The sequence below is a fragment of the Pseudophryne corroboree genome, assembly GCF_028390025.1.
Source record: "Pseudophryne corroboree isolate aPseCor3 chromosome 2 unlocalized genomic scaffold, aPseCor3.hap2 SUPER_2_unloc_5, whole genome shotgun sequence".
NCBI lineage: Eukaryota > Metazoa > Chordata > Amphibia > Anura > Myobatrachidae > Pseudophryne > Pseudophryne corroboree.
Window position 1 is genome coordinate 361,765 of NW_026967492.1, and position 26,530 is coordinate 388,294.

At 60.5% G+C, this 26,530-nt stretch overlaps 1 protein-coding gene across 1 annotated transcript; it reads right to left on the bottom strand.

Annotated features, from left to right (window-relative positions):
• Window positions 1-3,697: 3,697 nt before the first annotated feature.
• On the bottom strand, window positions 3,698-26,278 carry LOC134983071 (serine/threonine-protein kinase SIK1-like). The gene is made up of 14 exons (XM_063948767.1): window positions 26,087-26,278; window positions 22,303-22,447; window positions 22,107-22,223; window positions 20,578-20,641; window positions 19,675-19,836; window positions 18,216-18,340; window positions 17,996-18,119; window positions 16,925-17,118; window positions 16,687-16,809; window positions 15,744-15,830; window positions 15,538-15,661; window positions 15,261-15,455; window positions 4,578-4,728; window positions 3,698-4,488 (listed from the first exon to the last, which is right to left on the bottom strand). The coding sequence occupies exons 2-14, from the start codon at window positions 22,444-22,446 to the stop codon at window positions 4,311-4,313; spliced, it is 1,788 nt and encodes a 595-aa protein (XP_063804837.1). The 5' UTR covers window position 22,447; window positions 26,087-26,278; the 3' UTR covers window positions 3,698-4,310.
• Window positions 26,279-26,530: the final 252 nt, after the last annotated feature.

Here is a 26,530-nt window from a genome sequence, read left to right on the forward strand (position 1 = left end):
TCTCTCTGGCCCTTTCTTCCTGCCCCACATCCAGTCCTCTCTCTGGCCCTTTCTTCCTGCCCCACGTCCAGTCCTCTTCCTTGCACTTTCATCCTGCCCCACATCCAGTCCTCTCTCTGGCCCTTTCTTCCTGCCCCACATCCAGTCCTCTCTCTGGCCCTTTCTTCCTGCCCCACGTCCAGTCCTCTCTCTGGCACTTTCTTCCTGCCCCACGTCCAGTCCTCTCTCTGGCCCTTTCTTCTTGCCTCACGTCCAGTCCTCTCTCTGGCCTTCTCTTCCTGCCCCACATGCAGCCCTCTCTCTGGCCCTTTCTTCCTGCCCCACGTCCAGTCCTCTCTGTGGCCCTTTCTTCCTGCCCCACATCCAGTCCTCTCTCTGGCCCTTTCTTCCTGCCCCACGTCCAGTCCTCTCTCTGACCCTTTCTTCTTGCCTCACGTCTAGTCCTCTCTCTGGCCCTATCTTCCTGCCCCACCTCCAGTCCTCTCTCTGGCCCTTTCTTCCTGCCCCACATCCAGTCCTCTCTCTGGCCCATTCTTCTTGTCTCACGCCCAGTCCTCTCTCTGGCCCTCTCTTCCTGCCCCACGTCCAGTCTTCTCTCTGGCCCTCTCTTCCTGCCCCACGTCCAGTCCTCTCTCTGGCCCTCTCTTCTTGCCCCACGTCCAGTCCTCTCTCTGGCCCTTTCTTCCTACCCCACGTCCAGTCCTCTCTCTGGACCTTTCTTCTTGTCTCACGCCCAGTCCTTTCTCTGGCCCTCTCTTCCTGCCCCACATCCAGTCCTCTCTCTGGCCCTCTCTTCCTGCCCCACATCCAGTCCTCTCTCTGGCCCTCTCTTCCTGCCCCACATGCAGCCCTCTCTCTGGCCCTCTCTTCCTGCCCCACGTCCACTCTTCTCTTTGGCCCTCTCTTCCTGCCCCACGTCCAGTCCTCTCTCTGGCCCTCTCTTCTTGCCCCACGTCCAGTCCTCTCTCTGGCCCTTTCTTCCTACCCCACGTCCAGTCCTCTCTCTGGCCATTTCTTCTTGTCTCACGCCCAGTCCTCTCTCTGGCCCTCTCTTCCTGCCCCACGTCCAGTCCTCTCTCTGGCCCTCTCTTCCTGCCCCACATCCAGTCCTCTCTCTGGCCCTCTCTTCCTGCCCCACGTCCAGCCCTCTCCCTGGCCCTCTCCGTGCCACACATGCACCCCTCTCTCTGGCCCTTTCTTCTTGCCTCACGTCTAGTCCTCTCTCTGGCCCTCTCTTCCTGCCCCACCTCCAGTCCTCTCTCTGGCCCTTTCTTCCTGCCCCACATCCAGTCCTCTCTCTGGCCCATTCTTCTTGTCTCACGCCCAGTCCTCTCTCTGGCCCTCTCTTCCTGCCCCACGTCCAGTCTTCTCTCTGGCCATCTCTTCCTGCCCCACGTCCAGTCCTCTCTCTGGCCCTCTCTTCTTGCCCCACGTCCAGTCCTCTCTCTGGCCCTTTCTTCCTACCCCACGTCCAGTCCTCTCTCTGGCCCTTTCTTCTTGTCTCACGCCCAGTCCTCTCTCTGGCCCTCTCTTCCAACCCCACGTCCAGTCCTCTCTCTGGCCCTCTCTTCCTGCCCCACATCCAGTCCTCTCTCTGGCCCTCTCTTCCTGCCCCACATGCAGCCCTCTCTCTGGCCCTCTCTTCCTGCCCCACGTCCAGTCTTCTCTCTGGCCCTCTCTTCCTGCCCCACATCCAGTCCTCTCTCTGGCCCTCTCTTCCTACCCCACGTCCAGTCTTCTCTCTGGCCCTCTCTTCCTGCCCCACGTCCAGTCCTCTCTCTGGCCCTCTCATCTTGCCCCACGTCCAGTCCTCTCTCTGGCCCTTTCTTCCTACTCCACGTCCAGTCCTCTCTCTGGCCCTTTCTTCTTGTCTCACGCCCAGTCCTCTCTCTGGCCCTCTCTTCCTGCCCCACGTCCAGTCCTCTCTCTGGCCCGCTCTTCCTGCCCCACATCCAGTCCTCTCTCTGTCCCTCTCTTCCTGCCCCACATCCAGTCCTCTCTCTGGCCCTCTCTTCTTGCCTCACGTCCAGTCCTCTCTCTGGTCCTCTCTTCCAGCCCCACCTCCAGTCCTCTCTCTGGCCCTCTCTTCCTGCCCCACGTCCAGTCTTCTCTCTGGCCCTCTCTTCCTGCCCCACGTCCAGTCCTCTCTCTGGCCCTTTCTTCTTGTCTCACGCCCAGTCCTCTCTCTGGCCCTCTCTTCCTGCCCCACGTCCAGTCCTCACTCTGGTCCTCTCTTCCTGCCCCACATCCAGTCTTCTCTCTGGCCCTCTCTTCCTGCCCCACGTCCAGCCCTCTCCGTGCCACACATGCAGCCCTCTCTCTGGCCCTTTCTTCTTGCCTCACGTCTAGTCCTCTCTCTGGCCCTCTCTTCCTGCCCCACCTCCAGTCCTCTCTCTGGCCCTTTCTTCCTGCCCCACATCCAGTCCTCTCTCTGGCCCATTCTTCTTGTCTCACGCCCAGTCCTCTCTCTGGCCCTCTCTTCCTGCCCCACGTCCAGTCTTCTCTCTGGCCCTCTCTTCCTGCCCCACGTCCAGTCCTCTCTCTGGCCCGCTCTTCTTGCCCCACGTCCAGTCCTCTCTCTGGCCCTTTCTTCCTACCCCACGTCCAGTCCTCTCTCTGGCCCTTTCTTCTTGTCTCACGCCCAGTCCTCTCTCTGGCCCTCTCTTCCTGCCCCACGTCCAGTCCTCTCTCTGGCCCTCTCTTCCTGCCCCACATCCAGTCCTCTCTCTGGCTCTCTCTTCCTGCCCCACATGCAGCCCTCTCTCTGGCCCTCTCTTCCTGCCCCACGTCCAGTGTTCTCTCTGGCCCTCTCTTCCTGCCCCACGTCCAGTCCTCTCTCTGGCCCTCTCTTCTTGCCCCACGTCCAGTCCTCTCTCTGGCTCTCTCTTCCTGCCCCACATGCAGGCCTCTCTCTGGCCCTCTCTTCATGCCCCACGTCCAGTCTTCTCTCTGGCCCTCTCTTCCTGCCCCACGTCCTGTCCTCTCTCTGGCCCTTTCTTCCTACCACACGTCCAGTCCTCTCTCTGGCCCTTTCTTCTTGTCTCACGCCCAGTCCTCTCATTGGCCCTCTCTTCCTGCCCCACGTCCAGTCCTCTCTCTGGCCTGCTCTTCCTGCCCCACATCCAGTCCTCTCTCTGGCCCTTTCTTCCTGCCCCACATCCAGTCCTCTCTCTGGCCCATTCTTCTTGTCTCACGCCCAGTCCTCTCTCTGGCCCTCTCTTCCTGCCCCACGTCCAGTCTTCTCTCTGGCCCTCTCTTCCTGCCCCACGTCCAGTCCTCTCTCTGACCCTCTCTTCTTGCCCCACGTCCAGTCCTCTCTCTGGCCCTTTCTTCCTACCCCACGTCCAGTCCTCTCTCTGGCCCTTTCTTCCTGCCCCACATGCAGCCCTCTCTGCTCCTCTCTTCCTGCCCCACATGCAGCCCTCTCTCCTGCCCCATGTCCAGTCCTCTCTCTGCCCCTCTCGTCCTGCCCCACATGCAGCACTGTCTCTGCCCCTCTCTTCCTGCCCCACCTGCAGCACTCTCTCTGCCCCTCTCTTGCCCCACATACAGCACTCTCTCTGCCCCTCTCTTCCTGCCCCACCTGCAGCACTCTCTCTGCCCCTCTCTCTTGCCCCACATGCAGCACTCTCTCTGCCCCTCTCTCTTGCCCCACATGCAGCACTCTCCGGTATAACAGACATATAACAAACTTCAATTTGTATAAAAAAATAATTTATTTAGTCATTTTAGGAGTAAAAATGAGTCCTGGCCGTTAGTGTCCTTCAGTCACAGACTGGAACTTGTGCGATAATTATTCACGCTTCCGAAAAAGAGACAGGTGCGGAGGCCAGAGATGAGAGACAGTGGTGGCCAAGACGGCTGCGGAGGCGAGACAGTGGAGGATAGACAGCTGTGGAGGCGAGACAGTGGAGGATAGACAGCTGCGGAGGATAGACAGCTGCGGAGGCGAGACAGTGGAGGATAGACAGCTGCGGAGGATAGACAGCTGCGGAGGCGAGACAGTGGAGGATAGACAGCTGCGGAGGATAGACAGTGGAGGATAGACAGCAGTGGAGGATAGACAGTGGAGGATAGACAGCAGCGGAGGCCAGTGACTCAGTACATATTAATGTTCTAGAATAAATACATTTCTCCGGCCTCGGTACATTTCCAGTATAAATATCAGACGCTTCTCTCCGTTTGTTCTGTGCTTAGACATTATTGCTGTATAGACCCCTCCAGCGCAGAGACGCCCCCTTGTGCATGAGATATATTGCGAGGCTCTCTGGCTACGGGGGGGTTAGAGGTAAAGGTCCAGCCCTAGCTTATTAGGCAGCACACTGGGCAGTATTAGGGTCACACACCACACCCCAATGCTTGGCCTCCGGGACCCCCAGCTGAGGGTGTGTGACGCTGTTAGAGGAATCCGGGAGAAACGTGGGGTCCGGACAGTAATCCGCTGGATGCTCCGGAGGACCGGCTGAGGAGAGGGATATCTGCAGCAACCTGGAGGAGAGCACAAGGATTAGAGTCCATCCCATTACACCTAACCGAGCGCGGTCAGCGACTACCCCTCCTCATGGTCCCTCTCTCACCTCTGCTGCTGTAACACACTCAGTAATAAGCCCTGTGACCTGTCTGCACAGCGCCCCCCACGGGCAGGGATCCCTCGGTGCCGGAGCTTGCTGAGACACAGGAGACCCCGGACACGGACTGACCTCCGGAGCTGGCGAAGGACGCTGGTTCCTGCACAGACAGAGGTAAGTATTAGACACCTGCACATACAGAGTGGTACTCAGTGCTTCATTCTGGAATATTATCAGGAGCAGGGAATACAGCATATACATTCACACCCCGGCAGGAGGGGTCACCCTCTACATTCACACCCCGGCAGGAGGGGTCACCCTCTACATTCACACCCCGGCAGGAGGGGTCACCCTCTACATTCACACCCCGGCAGGAGGGGTCACCCTCTACATTCACACCCCGGCAGGAGGGGTCACCCTCTACATTCACACCCCGGCAGGAGGAGGGAGGGGTCACCCTCTACATTCACACCCCGGCAGGAGGGGTCACCCTCTACATTCACACCCCGGCAGGAGGAGGGAGGGATCACCCTCTACATTCACACCCCGGCAGGAGGGGTCACCCTCTACATTCACGCCCCGGCAGGAGGAGGGAGGGATCACCCTCTACATTCACACCCCGGCAGGAGGGGTCACCCTCTACATTCACACCCCGGCAGGAGGGGTCACCCTCTACATTCACACCCCGGCAGGAGGGGTCACCCTCTACATTCACACCCCGGCAGGAGGAGGGAGGGATCACCCTCTACATTCACACCCCGACAGGAGGAGGGAGGGGTCACCCTCTACATTCACACCCCGGCAGGAGGAGGGAGGGGTCACCCTCTACATTCACACCCCGGCAGGAGGAGGGAGGGGTCACCCTCTACATTCACACCCCGGCAGGAGGAGGGAGGGGTCACCCTCTACATTCACACCCCGGCAGGAGGAGGGAGGGGTCACCCTCTACATTCACACCCCGGCAGGAGGGGTCACCCTCTACATTCACACCCCGGCAGGAGGAGGGAGGGATCACCCTCTACATTCACGCCCCGGCAGGAGGAGGGAGGGATCACCCTCTACATTCACACCCCGGCAGGAGGAGGGAGGGGTCACCCTCTAGATTCACACCCCGGCAGGAGGAGGGAGGGGTCACCCTCTATATTCACACCCCGGCAGGAGGGGTCACCCTCTACATTCACACCCCGGCAGGAGGGGTCACCCTCTACATTCACACCCCGGCAGGAGGAGGGAGGGGTCACCCTCTACATTCACACCCCGGCAGGAGGAGGGAGGGGTCACCCTCTACATTCACACCCCGGCAGGAGGAGGGAGGGGTCACCCTCTACATTCACACCCCGGCAGGAGGAGGGAGGGGTCACCCTCTACATTCACACCCCGGCAGGAGGAGGGAGGGGTCACCCTCTACATTCACACCCCGGCAGGAGGAGGGAGGGGTCACCCTCTACATTCACACCCCGGCAGGAGGAGGGAGGGGTCACCCTCTACATTCACACCCCGGCAGGAGGAGGGAGGGATCACCCTCTACATTCACACCCCGGCAGGAGGGGTCACCCTCTACATTCACGCCCCGGCAGGAGGAGGGAGGGATCACCCTCTACATTCACACCCCGGCAGGAGGGGTCACCCTCTACATTCACACCCCGGCAGGAGGGGTCACCCTCTACATTCACACCCCGGCAGGAGGGGTCACCCTCTACATTCACACCCCGGCAGGAGGAGGGAGGGATCACCCTCTACATTCACACCCCGACAGGAGGAGGGAGGGGTCACCCTCTACATTCACACCCCGGCAGGAGGAGGGAGGGGTCACCCTCTACATTCACACCCCGGCAGGAGGAGGGAGGGGTCACCCTCTACATTCACACCCCGGCAGGAGGAGGGAGGGGTCACCCTCTACATTCACACCCCGGCAGGAGGAGGGAGGGGTCACCCTCTACATTCACACCCCGGCAGGAGGGGTCACCCTCTACATTCACACCCCGGCAGGAGGAGGGAGGGATCACCCTCTACATTCACGCCCCGGCAGGAGGAGGGAGGGATCACCCTCTACATTCACACCCCGGCAGGAGGAGGGAGGGGTCACCCTCTAGATTCACACCCCGGCAGGAGGAGGGAGGGGTCACCCTCTACATTCACACCCCGGCAGGAGGGGTCACCCTCTACATTCACACCCCGGCAGGAGGGGTCACCCTCTACATTCACACCCCGGCAGGAGGGGTCACCCTCTACATTCACACCCCGGCAGGAGGAGGGAGGGATCACCCTCTACATTCACACCCCGACAGGAGGAGGGAGGGGTCACCCTCTACATTCACACCCCGGCAGGAGGAGGGAGGGGTCACCCTCTACATTCACACCCCGGCAGGAGGAGGGAGGGGTCACCCTCTACATTCACACCCCGGCAGGAGGAGGGAGGGGTCACCCTCTACATTCACACCCCGGCAGGAGGAGGGAGGGGTCACCCTCTACATTCACACCCCGGCAGGAGGAGGGAGGGGTCACCCTCTACATTCACACCCCGGCAGGAGGGGTCACCCTCTACATTCACACCCCGGCAGGAGGAGGGAGGGATCACCCTCTACATTCACGCCCCGGCAGGAGGAGGGAGGGATCACCCTCTACATTCACACCCCGGCAGGAGGAGGGAGGGGTCACCCTCTAGATTCACACCCCGGCAGGAGGAGGGAGGGGTCACCCTCTACATTCACACCCCGGCAGGAGGAGGGAGGGGTCACCCTCTACATTCACACCCCGGCAGGAGGAGGGAGGGGTCACCCTCCACATTCACACCCCGGCAGGAGGAGGGAGGGGTCACCCTCTACATTCACGCCCCGGCAGGAGGAGGGAGGGGTCACACCCCGGCAGGAGGAGGGAGGGGTCACCCTCTACATTCACACCCCGGCAGGAGGAGGGAGGGGTCACCCTCTACATTCACACCCCGGCAGGAGGGGTCACCCTCTACATTCACACCCCGGCAGGAGGGGTCACCCTCTACATTCACACCCCGGCAGGAGGGGTCACCCTCTACATTCACACCCAGGCAGGAGGGGTCACCCTCTACATTCACACCCGGCAGGAGGAGGGAGGGGTCACCCTCTACATTCACACCCCGGCAGGAGGAGGGAGGGGTCACCCTCTACATTCACACCCCGGCAGGAGGAGGGAGGGATCACCCTCTACATTCACACCCCGGCAGGAGGGGTCACCCTCTACATTCACACCCTGGCAGGAGGGGTCACCCTCTACATTCACACCCCGGCAGGAGGAGGGAGGGGTCACCCTCTACATTCACACCCCGGCAGGAGGAGGGAGGGGTCACCCTCTACATTCACACCCCGGCAGGAGGAGGGAGGGATCACCCTCTACATTCACACCCCGGCAGGAGGAGGGAGGGGTCACCCTCTACATTCACACCCCGGCAGGAGGAGGGAGGGATCACCCTCTACATTCACACCCCGGCAGGAGGGGTCACCCTCTACATTCACACCCCGGCAGGAGGGGTCACCCTCTACATTCACACCCCGGCAGGAGGAGGGAGGGGTCACCCTCTACATTCACACCCCGGCAGGAGGAGGGAGGGGTCACCCTCTACATTCACACCCCGGCAGGAGGAGGGAGGGGTCACCCTCTACATTCACACCCCGGCAGGAGGAGGGAGGGGTCACCCTCTACATTCACACCCCGGCAGGAGGGGTCACCCTCTACATTCACACCCCGGCAGGAGGAGGGAGGGATCACCCTCTACATTCACGCCCCGGCAGGAGGAGGGAGGGATCACCCTCTACATTCACACCCCGGCAGGAGGAGGGAGGGGTCACCCTCTACATTCACACCCCGGCAGGAGGAGGGAGGGGTCACCCTCTACATTCACACCCCGGCTGGAGGAGGGAGGGATCACCCTCTACATTCACACCCCGGCAGGAGGGGTCACCCTCTACATTCACACCCCGGCAGGAGGGGTCACCCTCTACATTCACACCCCGGCAGGAGGAGGGAGGGGTCACCCTCTACATTCACACCCCGGCAGGAGGAGGGAGGGGTCACCCTCTACATTCACACCCCGGCAGGAGGGAGGGATCACCCTCTACATTCACACCCCGGCAGGAGGAGGGAGGGGTCACCCTCTACATTCACACCCCGGCAGGAGGAGGGAGGGATCACCCTCTACATTCACACCCCGGCAGGAGGGGTCACCCTCTACATTCACGCCCCGGCAGGAGGAGGGAGGGATCACCCTCTACATTCACACCCCGGCAGGAGGGGTCACCCTCTACATTCACACCCCGGCAGGAGGGGTCACCCTCTACATTCACACCCCGGCAGGAGGGGTCACCCTCTACATTCACACCCCGGCAGGAGGAGGGAGGGATCACCCTCTACATTCACACCCCGACAGGAGGAGGGAGGGGTCACCCTCTACATTCACACCCCGGCAGGAGGAGGGAGGGGTCACCCTCTACATTCACACCCCGGCAGGAGGAGGGAGGGGTCACCCTCTACATTCACACCCCGGCAGGAGGGGTCACCCTCTACATTCACACCCCGGCAGGAGGAGGGAGGGATCACCCTCTACATTCATGCCCCGGCAGGAGGAGGGAGGGATCACCCTCTACATTCACACCCCGGCAGGAGGAGGGAGGGGTCACCCTCTACATTCACACCCCGGCAGGAGGAGGGAGGGGTCACCCTCTACATTCACACCCCGGCAGGAGGAGGGAGGGATCACCCTCTACATTCACACCCCGGCAGGAGGGGTCACCCTCTACATTCACACCCCGGCAGGAGGGGTCACCCTCTACATTCACACCCCGGCAGGAGGGGTCACCCTCTACATTCACACCCCGGCAGGAGGGGTCACCCTCTACATTCACACCCCGGCAGGAGGAGGGAGGGGTCACCCTCTACATTCACACCCCGGCAGGAGGAGGGAGCGGTCACCCTCTACATTCACACCCCGGCAGGAGGGGTCACCCTCTACATTCACACCCCGGCAGGAGGAGGGAGGGGTCACCCTCTACATTCACACCCCGGCAGGAGGAGGGAGGGGTCACCCTCTACATTCACACCCCGGCAGGAGGAGGTAGGGGTCACCCTCTACATTCACACCCCGGCAGGAGGAGGGAGGGGTCACCCTCTACATTCACACCCCGGCAGGAGGAGGGAGGGATCACCCTCTACATTCACACCCCGGCAGGAGGAGGGAGGGATCACCCTCTACATTCACACCCCGGCAGGAGGAGGGAGGGGTCACCCTCTACATTCACACCCCGGCAGGAGGAGGGAGGGATCACCCTCTACATTCACACCCCGGCAGGAGGGGTCACCCTCTACATTCACACCCCGGCAGGAGGAGGGAGGGATCACCCTCTACATTCACACCCCGGCAGGAGGAGGGAGGGATCACCCTCTACATTCACACCCCGGCAGGAGGGGTCACCCTCTACATTCACGCCCCGGCAGGAGGAGGGAGGGATCACCCTCTACATTCACACCCCGGCAGGAGGAGGGAGGGATCACCCTCTACATTCACACCCCGGCAGGAGGGGTCACCCTCTACATTCACGCCCCGGCAGGAGGAGGGAGGGATCACCCTCTACATTCACACCCCGGCAGGAGGGGTCACCCTCTACATTCACACCCCGGCAGGAGGGGTCACCCTCTACATTCACACCCCGGCAGGAGGGGTCACCCTCTACATTCACACCCCGGCAGGAGGAGGGAGGGATCACCCTCTACATTCACACCCCGACAGGAGGAGGGAGGGGTCACCCTCTACATTCACACCCCGGCAGGAGGAGGGAGGGGTCACCCTCTACATTCACACCCCGGCAGGAGGAGGGAGGGGTCACCCTCTACATTCACACCCCGGCAGGAGGAGGGAGGGGTCACCCTCTACATTCACACCCCGGCAGGAGGAGGGAGGGGTCACCCTCTACATTCACACCCCGGCAGGAGGGGTCACCCTCTACATTCACACCCCGGCAGGAGGAGGGAGGGATCACCCTCTACATTCACGCCCCGGCAGGAGGAGGGAGGGATCACCCTCTACATTCACACCCCGGCAGGAGGAGGGAGGGGTCACCCTCTAGATTCACACCCCGGCAGGAGGAGGGAGGGGTCACCCTCTACATTCACACCCCGGCAGGAGGGGTCACCCTCTACATTCACACCCCGGCAGGAGGGGTCACCCTCTACATTCACACCCCGGCAGGAGGGGTCACCCTCTACATTCACACCCCGGCAGGAGGAGGGAGGGATCACCCTCTACATTCACACCCCGACAGGAGGAGGGAGGGGTCACCCTCTACATTCACACCCCGGCAGGAGGAGGGAGGGGTCACCCTCTACATTCACACCCCGGCAGGAGGAGGGAGGGGTCACCCTCTACATTCACACCCCGGCAGGAGGAGGGAGGGGTCACCCTCTACATTCACACCCCGGCAGGAGGAGGGAGGGGTCACCCTCTACATTCACACCCCGGCAGGAGGGGTCACCCTCTACATTCACACCCCAGCAGGAGGAGGGAGGGATCACCCTCTACATTCACGCCCCGGCAGGAGGAGGGAGGGATCACCCTCTACATTCACACCCCGGCAGGAGGAGGGAGGGGTCACCCTCTAGATTCACACCCCGGCAGGAGGAGGGAGGGGTCACCCTCTAGATTCACACCCCGGCAGGAGGAGGGAGGGGTCACCCTCTACATTCACACCCCGGCAGGAGGAGGGAGGGGTCACCCTCCACATTCACACCCCGGCAGGAGGAGGGAGGGGTCACCCTCTACATTCACGCCCCGGCAGGAGGAGGGAGGGGTCACACCCCGGCAGGAGGAGGGAGGGGTCACCCTCTACATTCACACCCCGGCAGGAGGAGGGAGGGGTCACCCTCTACATTCACACCCCGGCAGGAGGGGTCACCCTCTACATTCACACCCCGGCAGGAGGGGTCACCCTCTACATTCACACCCCGGCAGGAGGGGTCACCCTCTACATTCACACCCCGGCAGGAGGGGTCACCCTCTACATTCACACCCGGCAGGAGGAGGGAGGGGTCACCCTCTACATTCACACCCCGGCAGGAGGAGGGAGGGGTCACCCTCTACATTCACACCCCGGCAGGAGGAGGGAGGGATCACCCTCTACATTCACACCCCGGCAGGAGGGGTCACCCTCTACATTCACACCCTGGCAGGAGGGGTCACCCTCTACATTCACACCCCGGCAGGAGGAGGGAGGGGTCACCCTCTACATTCACACCCCGGCAGGAGGAGGGAGGGGTCACCCTCTACATTCACACCCCGGCAGGAGGAGGGAGGGATCACCCTCTACATTCACACCCCGGCAGGAGGAGGGAGGGGTCACCCTCTACATTCACACCCCGGCAGGAGGAGGGAGGGATCACCCTCTACATTCACACCCCGGCAGGAGGGGTCACCCTCTACATTCACACCCCGGCAGGAGGGGTCACCCTCTACATTCACACCCCGGCAGGAGGAGGGAGGGGTCACCCTCTACATTCACACCCCGGCAGGAGGAGGGAGGGGTCACCCTCTACATTCACACCCCGGCAGGAGGAGGGAGGGGTCACCCTCTACATTCACACCCCGGCAGGAGGAGGGAGGGGTCACCCTCTACATTCACACCCCGGCAGGAGGGGTCACCCTCTACATTCACACCCCGGCAGGAGGAGGGAGGGATCACCCTCTACATTCACGCCCCGGCAGGAGGAGGGAGGGATCACCCTCTACATTCACACCCCGGCAGGAGGAGGGAGGGGTCACCCTCTACATTCACACCCCGGCAGGAGGAGGGAGGGGTCACCCTCTACATTCACACCCCGGCTGGAGGAGGGAGGGATCACCCTCTACATTCACACCCCGGCAGGAGGGGTCACCCTCTACATTCACACCCCGGCAGGAGGGGTCACCCTCTACATTCACACCCCGGCAGGAGGAGGGAGGGGTCACCCTCTACATTCACACCCCGGCAGGAGGAGGGAGGGGTCACCCTCTACATTCACACCCCGGCAGGAGGAGGGAGGGATCACCCTCTACATTCACACCCCGGCAGGAGGAGGGAGGGGTCACCCTCTACATTCACACCCCGGCAGGAGGAGGGAGGGATCACCCTCTACATTCACACCCCGGCAGGAGGGGTCACCCTCTACATTCACGCCCCGGCAGGAGGAGGGAGGGATCACCCTCTACATTCACACCCCGGCAGGAGGGGTCACCCTCTACATTCACACCCCGGCAGGAGGGGTCACCCTCTACATTCACACCCCGGCAGGAGGGGTCACCCTCTACATTCACACCCCGGCAGGAGGAGGGAGGGATCACCCTCTACATTCACACCCCGGCAGGAGGGGTCACCCTCTACATTCACACCCCGGCAGGAGGGGTCACCCTCTACATTCACACCCCGGCAGGAGGGGTCACCCTCTACATTCACGCCCCGGCAGGAGGAGGGAGGGATCACCCTCTACATTCACACCCCGGCAGGAGGGGTCACCCTCTACATTCACACCCCGGCAGGAGGGGTCACCCTCTACATTCACACCCCGGCAGGAGGGGTCACCCTCTACATTCACACCCCGGCAGGAGGAGGGAGGGATCACCCTCTACATTCACACCCCGGCAGGAGGAGGGAGGGGTCACCCTCTACATTCACACCCCGGCAGGAGGAGGGAGGGGTCACCCTCTACATTCACACCCCGGCAGGAGGAGGGAGGGGTCACCCTCTACATTCACACCCCGGCAGGAGGGGTCACCCTCTACATTCACACCCCGGCAGGAGGAGGGAGGGATCACCCTCTACATTCACGCCCCGGCAGGAGGAGGGAGGGATCACCCTCTACATTCACACCCCGGCAGGAGGAGGGAGGGGTCACCCTCTACATTCACACCCCGGCAGGAGGAGGGAGGGGTCACCCTCTACATTCACACCCCGGCAGGAGGAGGGAGGGATCACCCTCTACATTCACACCCCGGCAGGAGGGGTCACCCTCTACATTCACACCCCGGCAGGAGGGGTCACCCTCTACATTCACACCCCGGCAGGAGGAGGGAGGGGTCACCCTCTACATTCACACCCCGGCAGGAGGAGGGAGGGATCACCCTCTACTTTCACACCCCGGCAGGAGGGGTCACCCTCTACATTCACGCCCCGGCAGGAGGAGGGAGGGATCACCCTCTACATTCACACCCCGGCAGGAGGGGTCACCCTCTACATTCACGCCCCGGCAGGAGGAGGGAGGGATCACCCTCTACATTCACACCCCGGCAGGAGGGGTCACCCTCTACATTCACACCCCGGCAGGAGGGGTCACCCTCTACATTCACACCCCGGCAGGAGGGATCACCCTCTACATTCACACCCCGACAGGAGGAGGGAGGGGTCACCCTCTACATTCACACCCCGACAGGAGGAGGGAGGGGTCACCCTCTACATTCACACCCCGGCAGGAGGAGGGAGGGGTCACCCTCTACATTCACACCCCGGCAGGAGGGGTCACCCTCTACATTCACACCCCGGCAGGAGGAGGGAGGGATCACCCTCTACATTCACGCCCCGGCAGGAGGAGGGAGGGGTCACCCTCTACATTCACACCCCGGCAGGAGGAGGGAGGGGTCACCCTCTACATTCACACCCCGGCAGGAGGAGGGAGGGGTCACCCTCTACATTCACACCCCGGCAGGAGGAGGGAGGGGTCACCCTCTACATTCACACCCCGGCAGGAGGGGTCACCCTCTACATTCACACCCCGGCAGGAGGAGGGAGGGGTCACCCTCTACATTCACGCACCGGCAGGAGAAGGGAGGGATCACCCTCTACATTCACACCCCGGCAGGAGGAGGGAGGGGTCACCCTCTACATTCACACCCCGGCAGGAGGACGGAGGGATCACCCTCTACATTCACACCCCGGCAGGAGGAGGGAGGGGTCACCCGCCACGTTTATACCTTGGGTGAGGGAGGGGTCACCCTCTACATTCACACCCCGGCAGGAGGAGGGAGGGGTCACCCGCCACGTTTATACCTTGGGTGAGGGAGGGGTCACCCTCTACATTCACACCCCGGCAGGAGGAGGGAGGGGTCACCCTCTACATTCACACCCCGGCAAGAGGAGGGAGGGATCACCCTCTACATTCACACCCCGGCAGGAGGAGGGAGGGATCACCCTCTACATTCACACCCCGGCAGGAGGAGGGAGGGATCACCCTCTACATTCACACCCCGGCAAGAGGAGGGAGGGATCACCCTCTACATTCACACCCCGGCAAGAGGAGGGAGGGGTCACCCTCTACATTCACACCCCGGCAAGAGGAGGGAGGGATCACCCTCTACATTCACGCCCCGGCAGGAGGAGGGAGGGATCACCCTCTACATTCACGCCCCGGCAGGAGGAGGGAGGGGTCACCCTCTACATTCACACCCCGGCAGGAGGAGGGAGGGGTCACCCGCCACGTTTATACCTTGGGTGAGGGAGGGGTCACCGTCTACATTCACACCCCGGCAGGAGGAGGGAGGGGTCACACCCCGGCAGGAGGAGGGAGGGATCACCCTCTACATTCACACCCCTGCAGGAGGAGGTAGGGATCACCCGCCACGTTTATACCTTGGGTGAGGGAGGGGTCACCCTCTACATTCACACCCCGGCAGGAGGAGGGAGGGGTCACCCGCCACGTTTATACCTTGGGTGAGGGAGGTGTCGGACGCTCTCCGCCCCTCCTGGAAGGTGACCGGGAGGAGACAGCTGGCGGTAGTGATGCCATGGTACTGCAGGACAGGAGTAGCAGACTGAGCATTGAGCGGGGGTGGATGGACGCAGGACGACAGGAGACAGCTTTCCAGGCTGTTAGATGGAGCAGACGCGGAGACCAGGATGCCTGTGAGTAAGAAAGGAAAGATGGATGACGGGGGAAGCGGTAGGAGGAGGAGACAGGAGAACACGAAGTGGCCGACACTTACTTGGAGCCGCTGGTCTCTCAGATCTGCCTCTCGGGGCGGCTTCATGTGGCTCTTCTGGCAGCGGAGAGGAAGGGGACAACGTGGACCCCACTAAGGACGGCGACTCCCCCAGATGTAGCAGCAACTGCAGAGTAATAACCAGAGATCAGATCTCTTCCCTAATACCCAGCCCCTTACTCCACAGCCCAACGTGGGAGCCAGCTCACCTGCAGTGGCCCACTGAGCTCACAATCATAATCTGCCATCGATGCCTGAGGCTGACACAGCATCGGGGGGGCCCCAGAACAGGAGATCTGCAGGGACGGGAAAAGACTGCATTACTTATCATACGTATGCTGGTCACATACGTGTCCTCACCCTGCTACACGCTAGTCACATACATGTCCTCCTCACCGTACTACACTTATACACGCTGGTCATATACAATATACATACGTGTCCTCCTCACCCAACTACACTTATACACGCTAGTCACATACATGTCCTCCTCACCCAACTACACTTATACACGCTGGTCACATACAATATACATACGTGTCCTCCTCACCCAACTACACTTATACACGCTAGTCACATACATGTCTTCCTCACCCAACTACACTTATACACGCTGGTCACATACAATATACATACGTGTCCTCCTCACCCAACTACACTTATACACGCTAGTCACATACATGTCCTCCTCACCCAACTACACTTATACACGCTGGTCACATACAATATACATACATGTCCTCCTCACCCAACTACACTTATACACGCTAGTCACATACATGTCTTCCTCACCCAACTACACTTATATACGCTAGTCACATACATGTCTTCCTCACCCAACTACACTTATATACGCTAGTCACATACATGTCTTCCTCACCCAACTACACTTATATACGCTAGTCACATACAATATACATACGTGTCCTCCTCACCCAACTACACACACGTTATACATAGGTATTCTCCTTACCTGACACACGCTAGTCACAAATAATATACATACTGTACATTTTCTCTCAACGACAACCACTAACCACATACATGATACATACGTGTCCCCGTTATCCGACTACACACACACACACACACACACACACACACACACACACATCATACACACCACACACATGTAACATACAGTATAATCACCTTCGTGCAGTCCAGGGCTGCTGGCGTTTGGGAAGAGACTTGTCCGAGACGAGACGCCTGAAGCCTCTCCACCAGGAGGTAATAGATAGCAGCGTAATGGTCATACGTGTCGTCCTGTACAGCCTGGGAACAGATGGATCACAATGAGATATGGCGCCAGTCACTAGTACAATGTCCGAGGCCGCATGCAGGGACAATTACATACAGTATACTGTTACATGTAATATGCACCACTCACCTGTAGGGTGCGCTCTCTGTCTATGCCCAGATTCTGCATGATGGCAAGGACCTGCAGACAAGGTGTAGGGAGAGGATTCTGCAAAGGAGTCTGGGGACTGACACCCTGAAACCATCGGTGCTGCCTTATCTGTGCAACGCTCAGCCGCTTCCCTGGATCCACAGCCAACATCCGGCGGAGCAGAGACTCACAGTCTGAGGGCAAGAAACAGAACTATGATATAGGAGGTGGTGGTATCTCACCAGGTCCTGAGGAGAAACATCTGCCTCCTTCTACTACAGAAATAATCCTGGTCAGGAAACATTCCCTGTATCCAGCCACAGAAATGGGATCTCACCAGGCCCTAGCACTGGCCGCAGAAATGGGATCTCACCAGATCCTAGCACGGGCCGCAGAAATGGGATCTCACCAGGTCCTAGCACTGGCCGCAGAAATGGGATCCCACCAGATCCTAGCACTGGCCGCAGAAATGGGATCCCACCAGGTCCTAGCACTGGCCGCAGAAATGGGATCCCACCAGGTCCTAGCACTGGCCGCAGAAATGGGATCCCACCAGATCCTAGCACTGGCCGCAGAAATGGGATCCCACCAGGTTCTAGCACGGGCCACAGAAATGGGATCCCACCAGGTCCTAGCACTGGCCGCAGAAATGGGATCCCACCAGATCCTAGCACTGGCCGCAGAAATGGGATCCCACCAGGTCCTAGCACGGGCCGCAGAAATGGGATCCCACCAGGTCCTAGCACGGGCCGCAGAAATGGGATCCCACCAGGTACTAGCACTGGCCGCAAAAGGATCCCACCAGGTCCTAGCACTGGCCGCAGAAATGGGATCCCACCAGGTCCTAGCACTGGCCGCAGAAATGGGATCCCACCAGGTCCTAGCATTGGCCACAATAGAGGGATCTCACCAGGTCCTAGCACTGGCCACAAAAATGGGTTCTCACCAGGTCCTAGCACTGGCCAAGTGTTACCATGACTTGGGCAGACTACATATAAAGCATATTCCACGCACACCTATAACCCATCTGTCTGCCCCCCCCCCCCCCCCCTCCCTTCCCGGTTTTCTCACCTTGTGACATGTAGTATGGGATTCGGAATCTCCCTTCAAGGACCCTCTGTCGCATGGTTGGCAAGTTTGGTCCGTCAAAGGGGAACGATCCACAGAGTAAAACATACAGAACAACGCCCAAACTCTATGTGGAGAGAAACAGTCTACAGTCAGGACGGATCATACGCAATCTGCATATAATGTATACACCATGGAAATCACTGGAACTTTGTCTCCTCACCCAGACGTCTAGAAGTGGACCCTCGTACTCCTTTCCTTGAAATACCTCCGGAGCAGCATATGGGGGGCTGCCACACCAAGTATTCAGGGGCCGGCCTTCCATATAGAAATTACCAAATCCAAAATCTGTCGACAAGGACATGGGTTATGGCAATCACACAGTTACATCATCTCCTCCCCCTGGACCCTCTTTGTCCTATCATCCTCCCCTCTCCTGTGGCTCTCTGTGTCCCACCCATCCTCCCCTGGATCCTCTGAGTCATTTCATCCCCAAAGTTACATCATTTCATATCACTGGGTCCTCTGTGTTCTACCATCCCCCCTCCCCTGAGGTTCTCTGCGTCCTACCATCCACCACTGCCCTGAGGTTCTCTGTGTTCTACCATCCCCCCTCCCCTGAGGTTCTCTGCGTCCTACCATCCACCCCTGCCCTGAGGTTCTCTGTGTCCTACCATCCACCCCTGTCCGGAGGTTCTCTGTGTCCTACCATCCCCCCTCCCCTGAGGTTCTCTGCGTCCTACCATCCCCCCTCCCCTGAGGTTCTCTGCGTCCTACCATCCACCCCTGCCCTGAGGTTCTCTGTGTCCTACCATCCCCCCTGCCCTGAGGTTCTCTGCGTCCTACCATCCACCCCTGCCCTGAGGTTCTCTGCGTCCTACCATCCACCCCTGCCCTGAGGTTCTCTGCGTCCTACCATCCACCCCTCCCCTGAGGTTCTCTGCGTCCTACCATCCCCCCTCCCCTGAGGTTCTCTGCGTCCTACCATCCCCCCTCTCCTGTGGCTCTCTGTGTCCTCCCACCCATCCTCCCCTGGATCCTCTGAGTCATTTCATCCCCAAAGTTACATCATTTCATATCACTGGGTCCTCTGTGTTCTACCATCCCCCCTCCCCTGAGGTTCTCTGCGTCCTACCATCCCCCCTCCCCTAAGGTTCTCTGCATCCTACCATCCACCCCTGCCCTGAGGTTCTCTGTGTCCTACCATCCCCCCTCCCCTGAGGTTCTCTGCATCCTACCATCCCCCCTCCCCTGAGGTTCTCTGTGTCCTACCATCCCCCCTGCCCTGAGGTTCTCTGCGTCCTACCATCCACCCCTGCCCAGAGGTTCTCTGCGTCCTACCATCCTCCTTCTCGTGCAGCTCTCCGCGTCCTATAATCTGCCCCCCCCCCCCCATAGGCCCTCTGCAACACCCCTCCCCCCCACCTAAGCTGGAGCTTTCTACGTCCACCCCCCATCCCGAGGCTACCTGCGGCCTACCATCACCCACCTTCCTGAGGCTGTGTCCAATCATTGCCCCTCTGAGGCTCTCTCGGTCCTATCATTCCTCCTCCCCTGAGGTTCTCCGATTCCTATCATCTGCCCTCTCCTGAGGATCTCTGCATTCTATCACCCCCCCGGGCCTCTCTGCCCGTCAATCAAGCCCAGTTACACACCATCCCCCACGTTCCCTGGGCACTAACCTGCCAGTTTGATGTCCATATTCTCATCCAGCAGTAAGTTTTCGGTCTTGAGGTCTCGGTGGACGATATTTTGGGAGTGACAATACACCACGGCTGACAGGATCTGCAAGAACTTGTCCCGGGCCTCTTCCTCAGACAGGCGGCCACGCACAGTCATGTAATCTGCAGGACATTGTAGGTGCTCAGAATGGGGAGGGGCTGATCAGAGCACTGTGTTCCCCACCCATAGAGCGCTGTATATACAGTATCTCCTTATAAACTATCGCAGTTACACGGACGCGCTGCCCCCTCCTCCATACCCCGCCACCGGTGCTGGCCCCTCCTCCATACCCTGCCGCCGGCGCTGCCACCTCCTCCATACCCCGCCACCGGCGCTGCCACCTCCTCCATACCCCGCCACCGGCGCTGCCACCTCCTCCATACCCCGCCACCGGCGCTGCCCCCTCCTCCATACCTTGCCAGCGGCGCTGCCCCCTCCTCCCACCTGCATACCCCTTCACTGGCGCTGCCCCTTCCTCCCGCCTGCATACCCCTAAACTGGCGCTGCCCCCTCCTCCATACGCCGCCGCCGGCGCTGCCCTCTCCTCCATACCCCGCCACCGGCGCTGCCCCCTCCTCCTTACCCCGCCGCCGGCGCTGCCCCCTCCTCCATACCCCGCCACTGGCGCTGCCACCTCCTCTATACCCCGCCACCGCCGCTGCCCCCTCCTCCATACCCCGCCACCGGCGCTGCCCCCTCCTCCATACCCTGCCGCTGGCCCCTCCTTCATACCCTGCCACTGGCGCTGCGCCCTCCTCCATACCCCACCACTGGCGCTGCCCCCTCCTCCATACCCCGCCACTGGCGCTGGCACTGGGGGGCACTGTCTGAGTCACACTAAATATATAGTTTCTTACACTCACCGAATAACTCCCCATTCTTGGCGTACTCTGTGACGATGTAGATCATGTCTCTGGTCTCCATCACCTGTAAGGACAGATTCCAGCATGTTACGTGGCTGCAGGGGTCCGGTGCACGCCAATCAGTGAGGATCAGGGCGCAGGGGTAGTGTTGGCGCTGTGAGGGGCAGGGCGCAGGGGTAGTGCTGGCGCTGTGTGGGGCAGGGCGCAGGGGTAGTGCTGGCGCTGTGAGGGGCAGGGCGCAGGGGTAGTGCTGGCGCTGTGAGGGGCAGGGCGCAGGGGTAGTGTTGGCGCTGTGTGGGGCAGGGCGCAGGGGTAGTGTTGGCGCTGTGAGGGGCACAGCAGAGGGGTAGTGTTAGCAGAGCGCAGGGGATATCAGTGATGTGTTGGCGCTGTGAGGGGCAGGGGTAGTGTTGGCGCTGTGAGGGGCAGGGGTAGTGCTGGCGCTGTGAGGGGCAGGGCGCAGGGGTAGTGTTGGCGCTGTGAGGGGCACAGAAGAGGGGTAGTGTTAGCAGAGCGCAGGGGATATCAGTGATGTGTTGGCGTGGTGAGGGGCAGGGGTAGTGTTGGCGCTGTGAGGGGCAGGGGTAGTGTTGGCGCTGTGAGGGACAGGGGTAGTGCTGGCGCTGTGAGGGGCAGGGGTAGTGCTGGCGCTGTGAGGGGCAGGGCGCAGGGGTAGTGCTGGCGCTGTGGGGGCAGGGCGCAGGGGTAGTGCTGGTGCTGTGTGGGGCAGGGCGCAGGGGTAGTGCTGGTGCTGTGAGGGGCAGGGCGCAGGGGTAGCGCTGGCGCTGTGTGGGGCAGGGCGCAGGGGTAGTGCTGGCGCTGTGAGGGGCACAGCAGAGGGGTAGTGTTAGCAGAGCGCAGGGGATATCAGTGATGTGTTGGCGTGGTGAGGCGCAGGGGTAGTGCTGGCGCTGTGAGGGGCAGGGGTAGTGCTGGCGCTGTGAGGGGCAGGGCGCAGGGGTAGTGCTGGCGCTGTAAGGGGCAGGGGTAGTGCTGGCGCTGTGAGGGGCAGGGCGCAGGGGTAGTGTTGGCGCTGTGTGGGGCAGGGCGCAGGGGTAGTGTTGGCGTTGTGTGGGGCAGGGAGCAGGGGTAGTGTTGGCGCTGTGAGGGGCAGGGTGCAGGGGTAGTGTTGGCGCTGTGTGGGGCAGGGAGCAGGGGTAGTGTTGGCGCTGTGAGGGGCACAGCAGAGGGGTAGTGTTAGCAGAGCGCAGGGGATATCAGTGATGTGTTGGCGTGGTGAGGCGCAGGGGTAGTGCTGGCGCTGTGAGGGGCAGGGGTAGTGTTGGCAGAGCGCAGGGGATATCAGTGATGTGTTGGCGCGGTGAGGCGCAGGGGTAGTGCTGGCGCTGTGAGGGGCAGGGGTAGTGTTGGCAGAGCGCAGGGGATATCAGTGATGTGTTGGCGTGGTGAGGCGCAGGGGTAGTGCTGGCGCTGTGAGGGGCACAGCAGAGGGGTAGTGTTGCCAGAGCGCAGGGGATATCAGTGATGTGTTGGCGCGGTGAGGCGCAGTGCGGCGATGGTACACTCACCTGATAGAGCCGGATCACGTGAGGGTGACGCAGACGCTTCATGATCTGGACCTCTCTATAAACCTTCTCCAGATTTGCGCGATCCAGCCGCGTTTTATCAATAATTTTAATGGCGACCTGAGGAAGAGCAGAGCAGCGTGAGCCCCGAGGCGCGGTTACTTCACCCCCCACCCAGGACTCTCACCCCCTCTGTTACCTGCGTGTTGGTCACTCGGTGCCGCGCCAGTTTCACCACTGCAAAATTTCCTTTGCCAAGAGTCCCTTCAATGTCGTAAAAGCCAACCCGGAGCGGCCTGCGGGGGGCGCTGCCCGCACCACAGCTGTCCCTCATCATGACCATCCTGCAGCGGCAGATAACAGAGTCAGAGGGGGAGGGGTGACCAGAGGGGCTGAAGGCAGTATTGGGGCGAGTGGTTGGTGGCGAGAGGGGCTGAAGGCAGTATCGGGGCGAGGGGGTGGTGGCGAGAGGGGCTGAAGGCAGTATTAGGGCGAGGTGGTGGTGACGAGAGGGGCTGAAGGCAGTATTAGGGCGAGGGGGTGGTGACAAGAGGGGCTGAGGGCAGTATTGGGGCGGGGGGGTGGCGACGAGAGGGGCTGAAAGCAGTATTGGGGCGAGGGGGTGGTGACGAGAGGGGCTGAAGGCAGTATTGGGGCGAGGGGGTGGTGACCAGAGGGGCTGAAGGCAGTATTGGGGCGAGGGGGTGGTGACCAGAGGGACTGAAGGCAGTATTAGGGCGAGGGGGTGGTGACGAGAGGGGCTGAAGGCAGTATTGGGGCGAGGGGGTGGTGACCAGAGGGGCTGAAGGCAGTATAAGGGCGAGGGGGTGGTGACCAGAGGGGCTGAAGGCAGTATTGGGGCGAGGGGGTGGTGACCAGAGGGGCTGAAGGCAGTATTAGGGCGAAGGGGTGGTGACGAGAGGGGCTGAAGGCAGTATTGGGGCGAGGGGTGGTGACCAGAGGGGCTGAAGGCAGTATTAGGGCGAGGGGGTGGTGATAATAGGAGATGCGGACTAATGTTAAGTACGGGAAAGATAATGAAAGGTGACTATGGGGGCAGTAATGGGGAGATGGGGCAGTAATGGGGAGATGGGGCAGATGATGGGGGCAATAATGGGGAGATGGGGCAGTAATGAGGAGATGGGGCAGTAATGAGGAGATGGGGCAGATGATGGCAGGCAGTAATGGGGAGATGGGGCAGATGATGGGGGGCAGTAATGGGGAGATGGGGCAGTAATGGGGAGATGGGGCAGATGGGGGGCAGTAATGAGGAGATGGGGCAGATGATGGCAGGCAGTAATGGGGAGATGGGGCAGATGATGGGGGGCAGTAATGGGGAGATGGGGCAGTAATGGGGCAGATGATGGGGCAGTAATGGGGAGATGGGGCAGATGATGGGGGCAGTAATGAGGAGATGGGGGAGATGATGGGGGCAGTAATGAGGAGATGGGGCAGATGATGGGGAGATGGGGCAGATGATGGGGGCAGTAATGGGGAGATGGGGCAGTAATGGGGAGATGGGGCAGTAATGGGGAGATGGGGCAATAACGGGGAGATGGGGCAGATGGGGGGCAGTAATGGGGAGATGGGGCAGATGATGGGGCAGTAATGAGGAAATGGGGCAGGTGATGGGGCAGTAATGAGGAGATGGGGCAGTAATGGGGAGATGGGGGCAGATGATGGGGCAGTAATGGGGAGATGGGGCAGATGGGGGGCAGTAATGGGGAGATGGGGCAGATGATGGGCAGTAATGGGGAGATGGGGCAGATGATGGGGCAGTAATGGGGAGATGGGGCAGATGATGGGGCAGTAATGAGGAGATGGGGCAGATGATGGGGCAGTAATGAGGAGATGGGGCAGGTGATGGGGCAGTAATGAGGAGATGGGGCAGTAATGAGGAGATGGGGCAGGTGATGGGGCAGTAATGAGGAGATGGGGCAGGTGATGGGGCAGTAATGGGGAGATGGGGCAGGTGATGGGGCAGTAATGGGGAGATGGGGCAGGTGATGGGGCAGTAATGGGGAGATGGGGCAGGTGATGGGGCAGTAATGGGGAGATGGGGCAGGCGATGGGCCAGATGATGGGGAGATGGGCCAGATGATGGGGTAGTAATGGGGAGATGGGGCAGATGATGGAGCAGTAATGAGGAGATGGGGCAGTAATGAGGAGATGGGGCAGTAATGGGGAGATGGGGCAGTAATGGGGAGATGGGGCAGTAATGGGGAGATGGGGCAGATGATGGGGGGCAGTAATGGGGAGATGGGGCAGTAATGTGGAGATGGGGCAGATGATGGGGCAGTAATGGGGAGATGGGGCAGTAATGGGGAGATGGGGCAGTAATGAGGAGATGGGGCAGATGATGGGGCAGTAATGGAGAGATGGGGCAGATGATGGGGTAGTAATGGGGAGATGGGGCAGATGATGGGGCAGTAATGAGGAGATGGGGTAGTAATGGGGAGATGGGGCAGATGATGGGGCAGTAATGAGGAGATGGGGCAGATGATGGGGCAGTAATGAGGAGATGGGGTAGTAATGGGGAGATGGGGCAGATGATGGGGGGCAGTAATGGGGAGATGGGGCAGATGATGGGGCAGTAATGAGGAGATGGGGCAGTAATGGGGATATGGGGCAGATGATGGGGGGCAGTAATGGGAGATGGGGCAGAAATGAGGAGATGGGGTAGTAATGGGGAGATGGGGCAGTTGATGGGGCAGTAATGAGGAGATGGGGTAGTAATGGGGAGATGGGGCAGATGATGGGTCAGTAATGAGGAGATGGGGCAGATGATGGGGTAGTAATGGGGAGATGGGGCAGATGATGGGGCAGTAATGAGGAGATGGGGTAGTAATGGGGAGATGGGGCAGATGATGGGGCAGTAATGAGGAGATGGGGCAGTAATGAGGAGATGGGGCAGATGATGGGGCAGTAATGGGGAGATGGGGCAGTAATGAGGAGATGGGGCAGATGATGGGGCAGTAATGGGGAGATGGGGCAGATGATGGGGAGATGGGGCAGATGATGGGGCAGTAATGAGGAGATGGGGCAGTAATGGGGAGATGGGGCAGATGATGAGGAGATGGGGCAGTAATAGGGAGATGGGGCAGATGATGGGGCAGTAATGGGGAGATGGGGCAGTAATGAGGAGATGGGGCAGATGATGGGGAGATGGGGCAGTAATGGGGAGATGGGGCAGATGATGGGGCAGTAATGAGGAGATGGGGCAGTAATGGGGAGATGGGGCAGATGATGGGGTAGTAATGGGGAGATGGGGCAGATGATGGGGCAGTAATGAGGAGATGGGGCAGTAATGGGGAGATGGGGCAGATGATGGGGTAGTAATGGGGAGATGGGGCAGATGATGGGGCAGTAATGGGGAGATGGGGCAGATGATGGGGCAGTAATGGGGAGATGGGGCAGATGATGGGGGCAGTAATGGGGAGATGGGGCAGATGATGGGGCAGTAATGGGGAGATGGGGCAGTAATGAGGAGATGGGGCAGTAATGAGGAGATGGGGCAGATGATGGGGCAGTAATGGGGAGATGGGGCAGTAATGAGGAGATGGGGCAGATGATGGGGCAGTAATGGGGAGATGGGGCAGATGATGGGGAGATGGGGCAGATGATGGGGCAGTAATGAGGAGATGGGGCAGATGATGGGGCAGTAATGGGGAGATGGGGCAGATGATGAGGAGATGGGGCAGTAATAGGGAGATGGGGCAGATGATGGGGCAGTAATGGGGAGATGGGGCAGTAATGAGGAGATGGGGCAGATGATGGGGAGATGGGGCAGTAATGGGGAGATGGGGCAGATGATGGGGCAGTAATGAGGAGATGGGGCAGATGATGGGGCAGTAATGGGGAGATGGGGCAGATGATGGGGTAGTAATGGGGAGATGGGGCAGATGATGGGGGCAGTAATGGGGAGATGGGGCAGATGATGGGGGCAGGAGAGGTAATACAGGGCGGGTGTCGCACACACTCACCTGAAGCTCTGTGTCGGGAGTCCGCTTGTTACTGCCGGGCGATGCTCGGGTGTACGGGTGTCACATCATTATACACCCGTCTCTCTATGTCACATGTTTCTCAGACTCCCTGTAACGGTAACCCCGCCCAGTAATTTCAAAACCCCGCCCCATTGACGTCATGCTGACGCGGAAACCTCCAGAACTCCGCCCCGTTGCCTGGTGACCGAGGCTTCTGACGCTCGCGGTGATGTCCCGTCTCCATGGTGATCGGCAGTGTACGTCACCGAGCAGCTGGCGCCGTAATCGTCAGCTATCAATGTCAGCCGTGCGCGCATGCGTAGAAGACTAGTGACGCCATCGCGTGAGAGGGGACACAGCGCCACCAGCCGGCTACCTTGCAGAATGCGCTCTATATAGCTATCTGTATACAGGTCCTGCTAGTACCTGTATAATATATATATA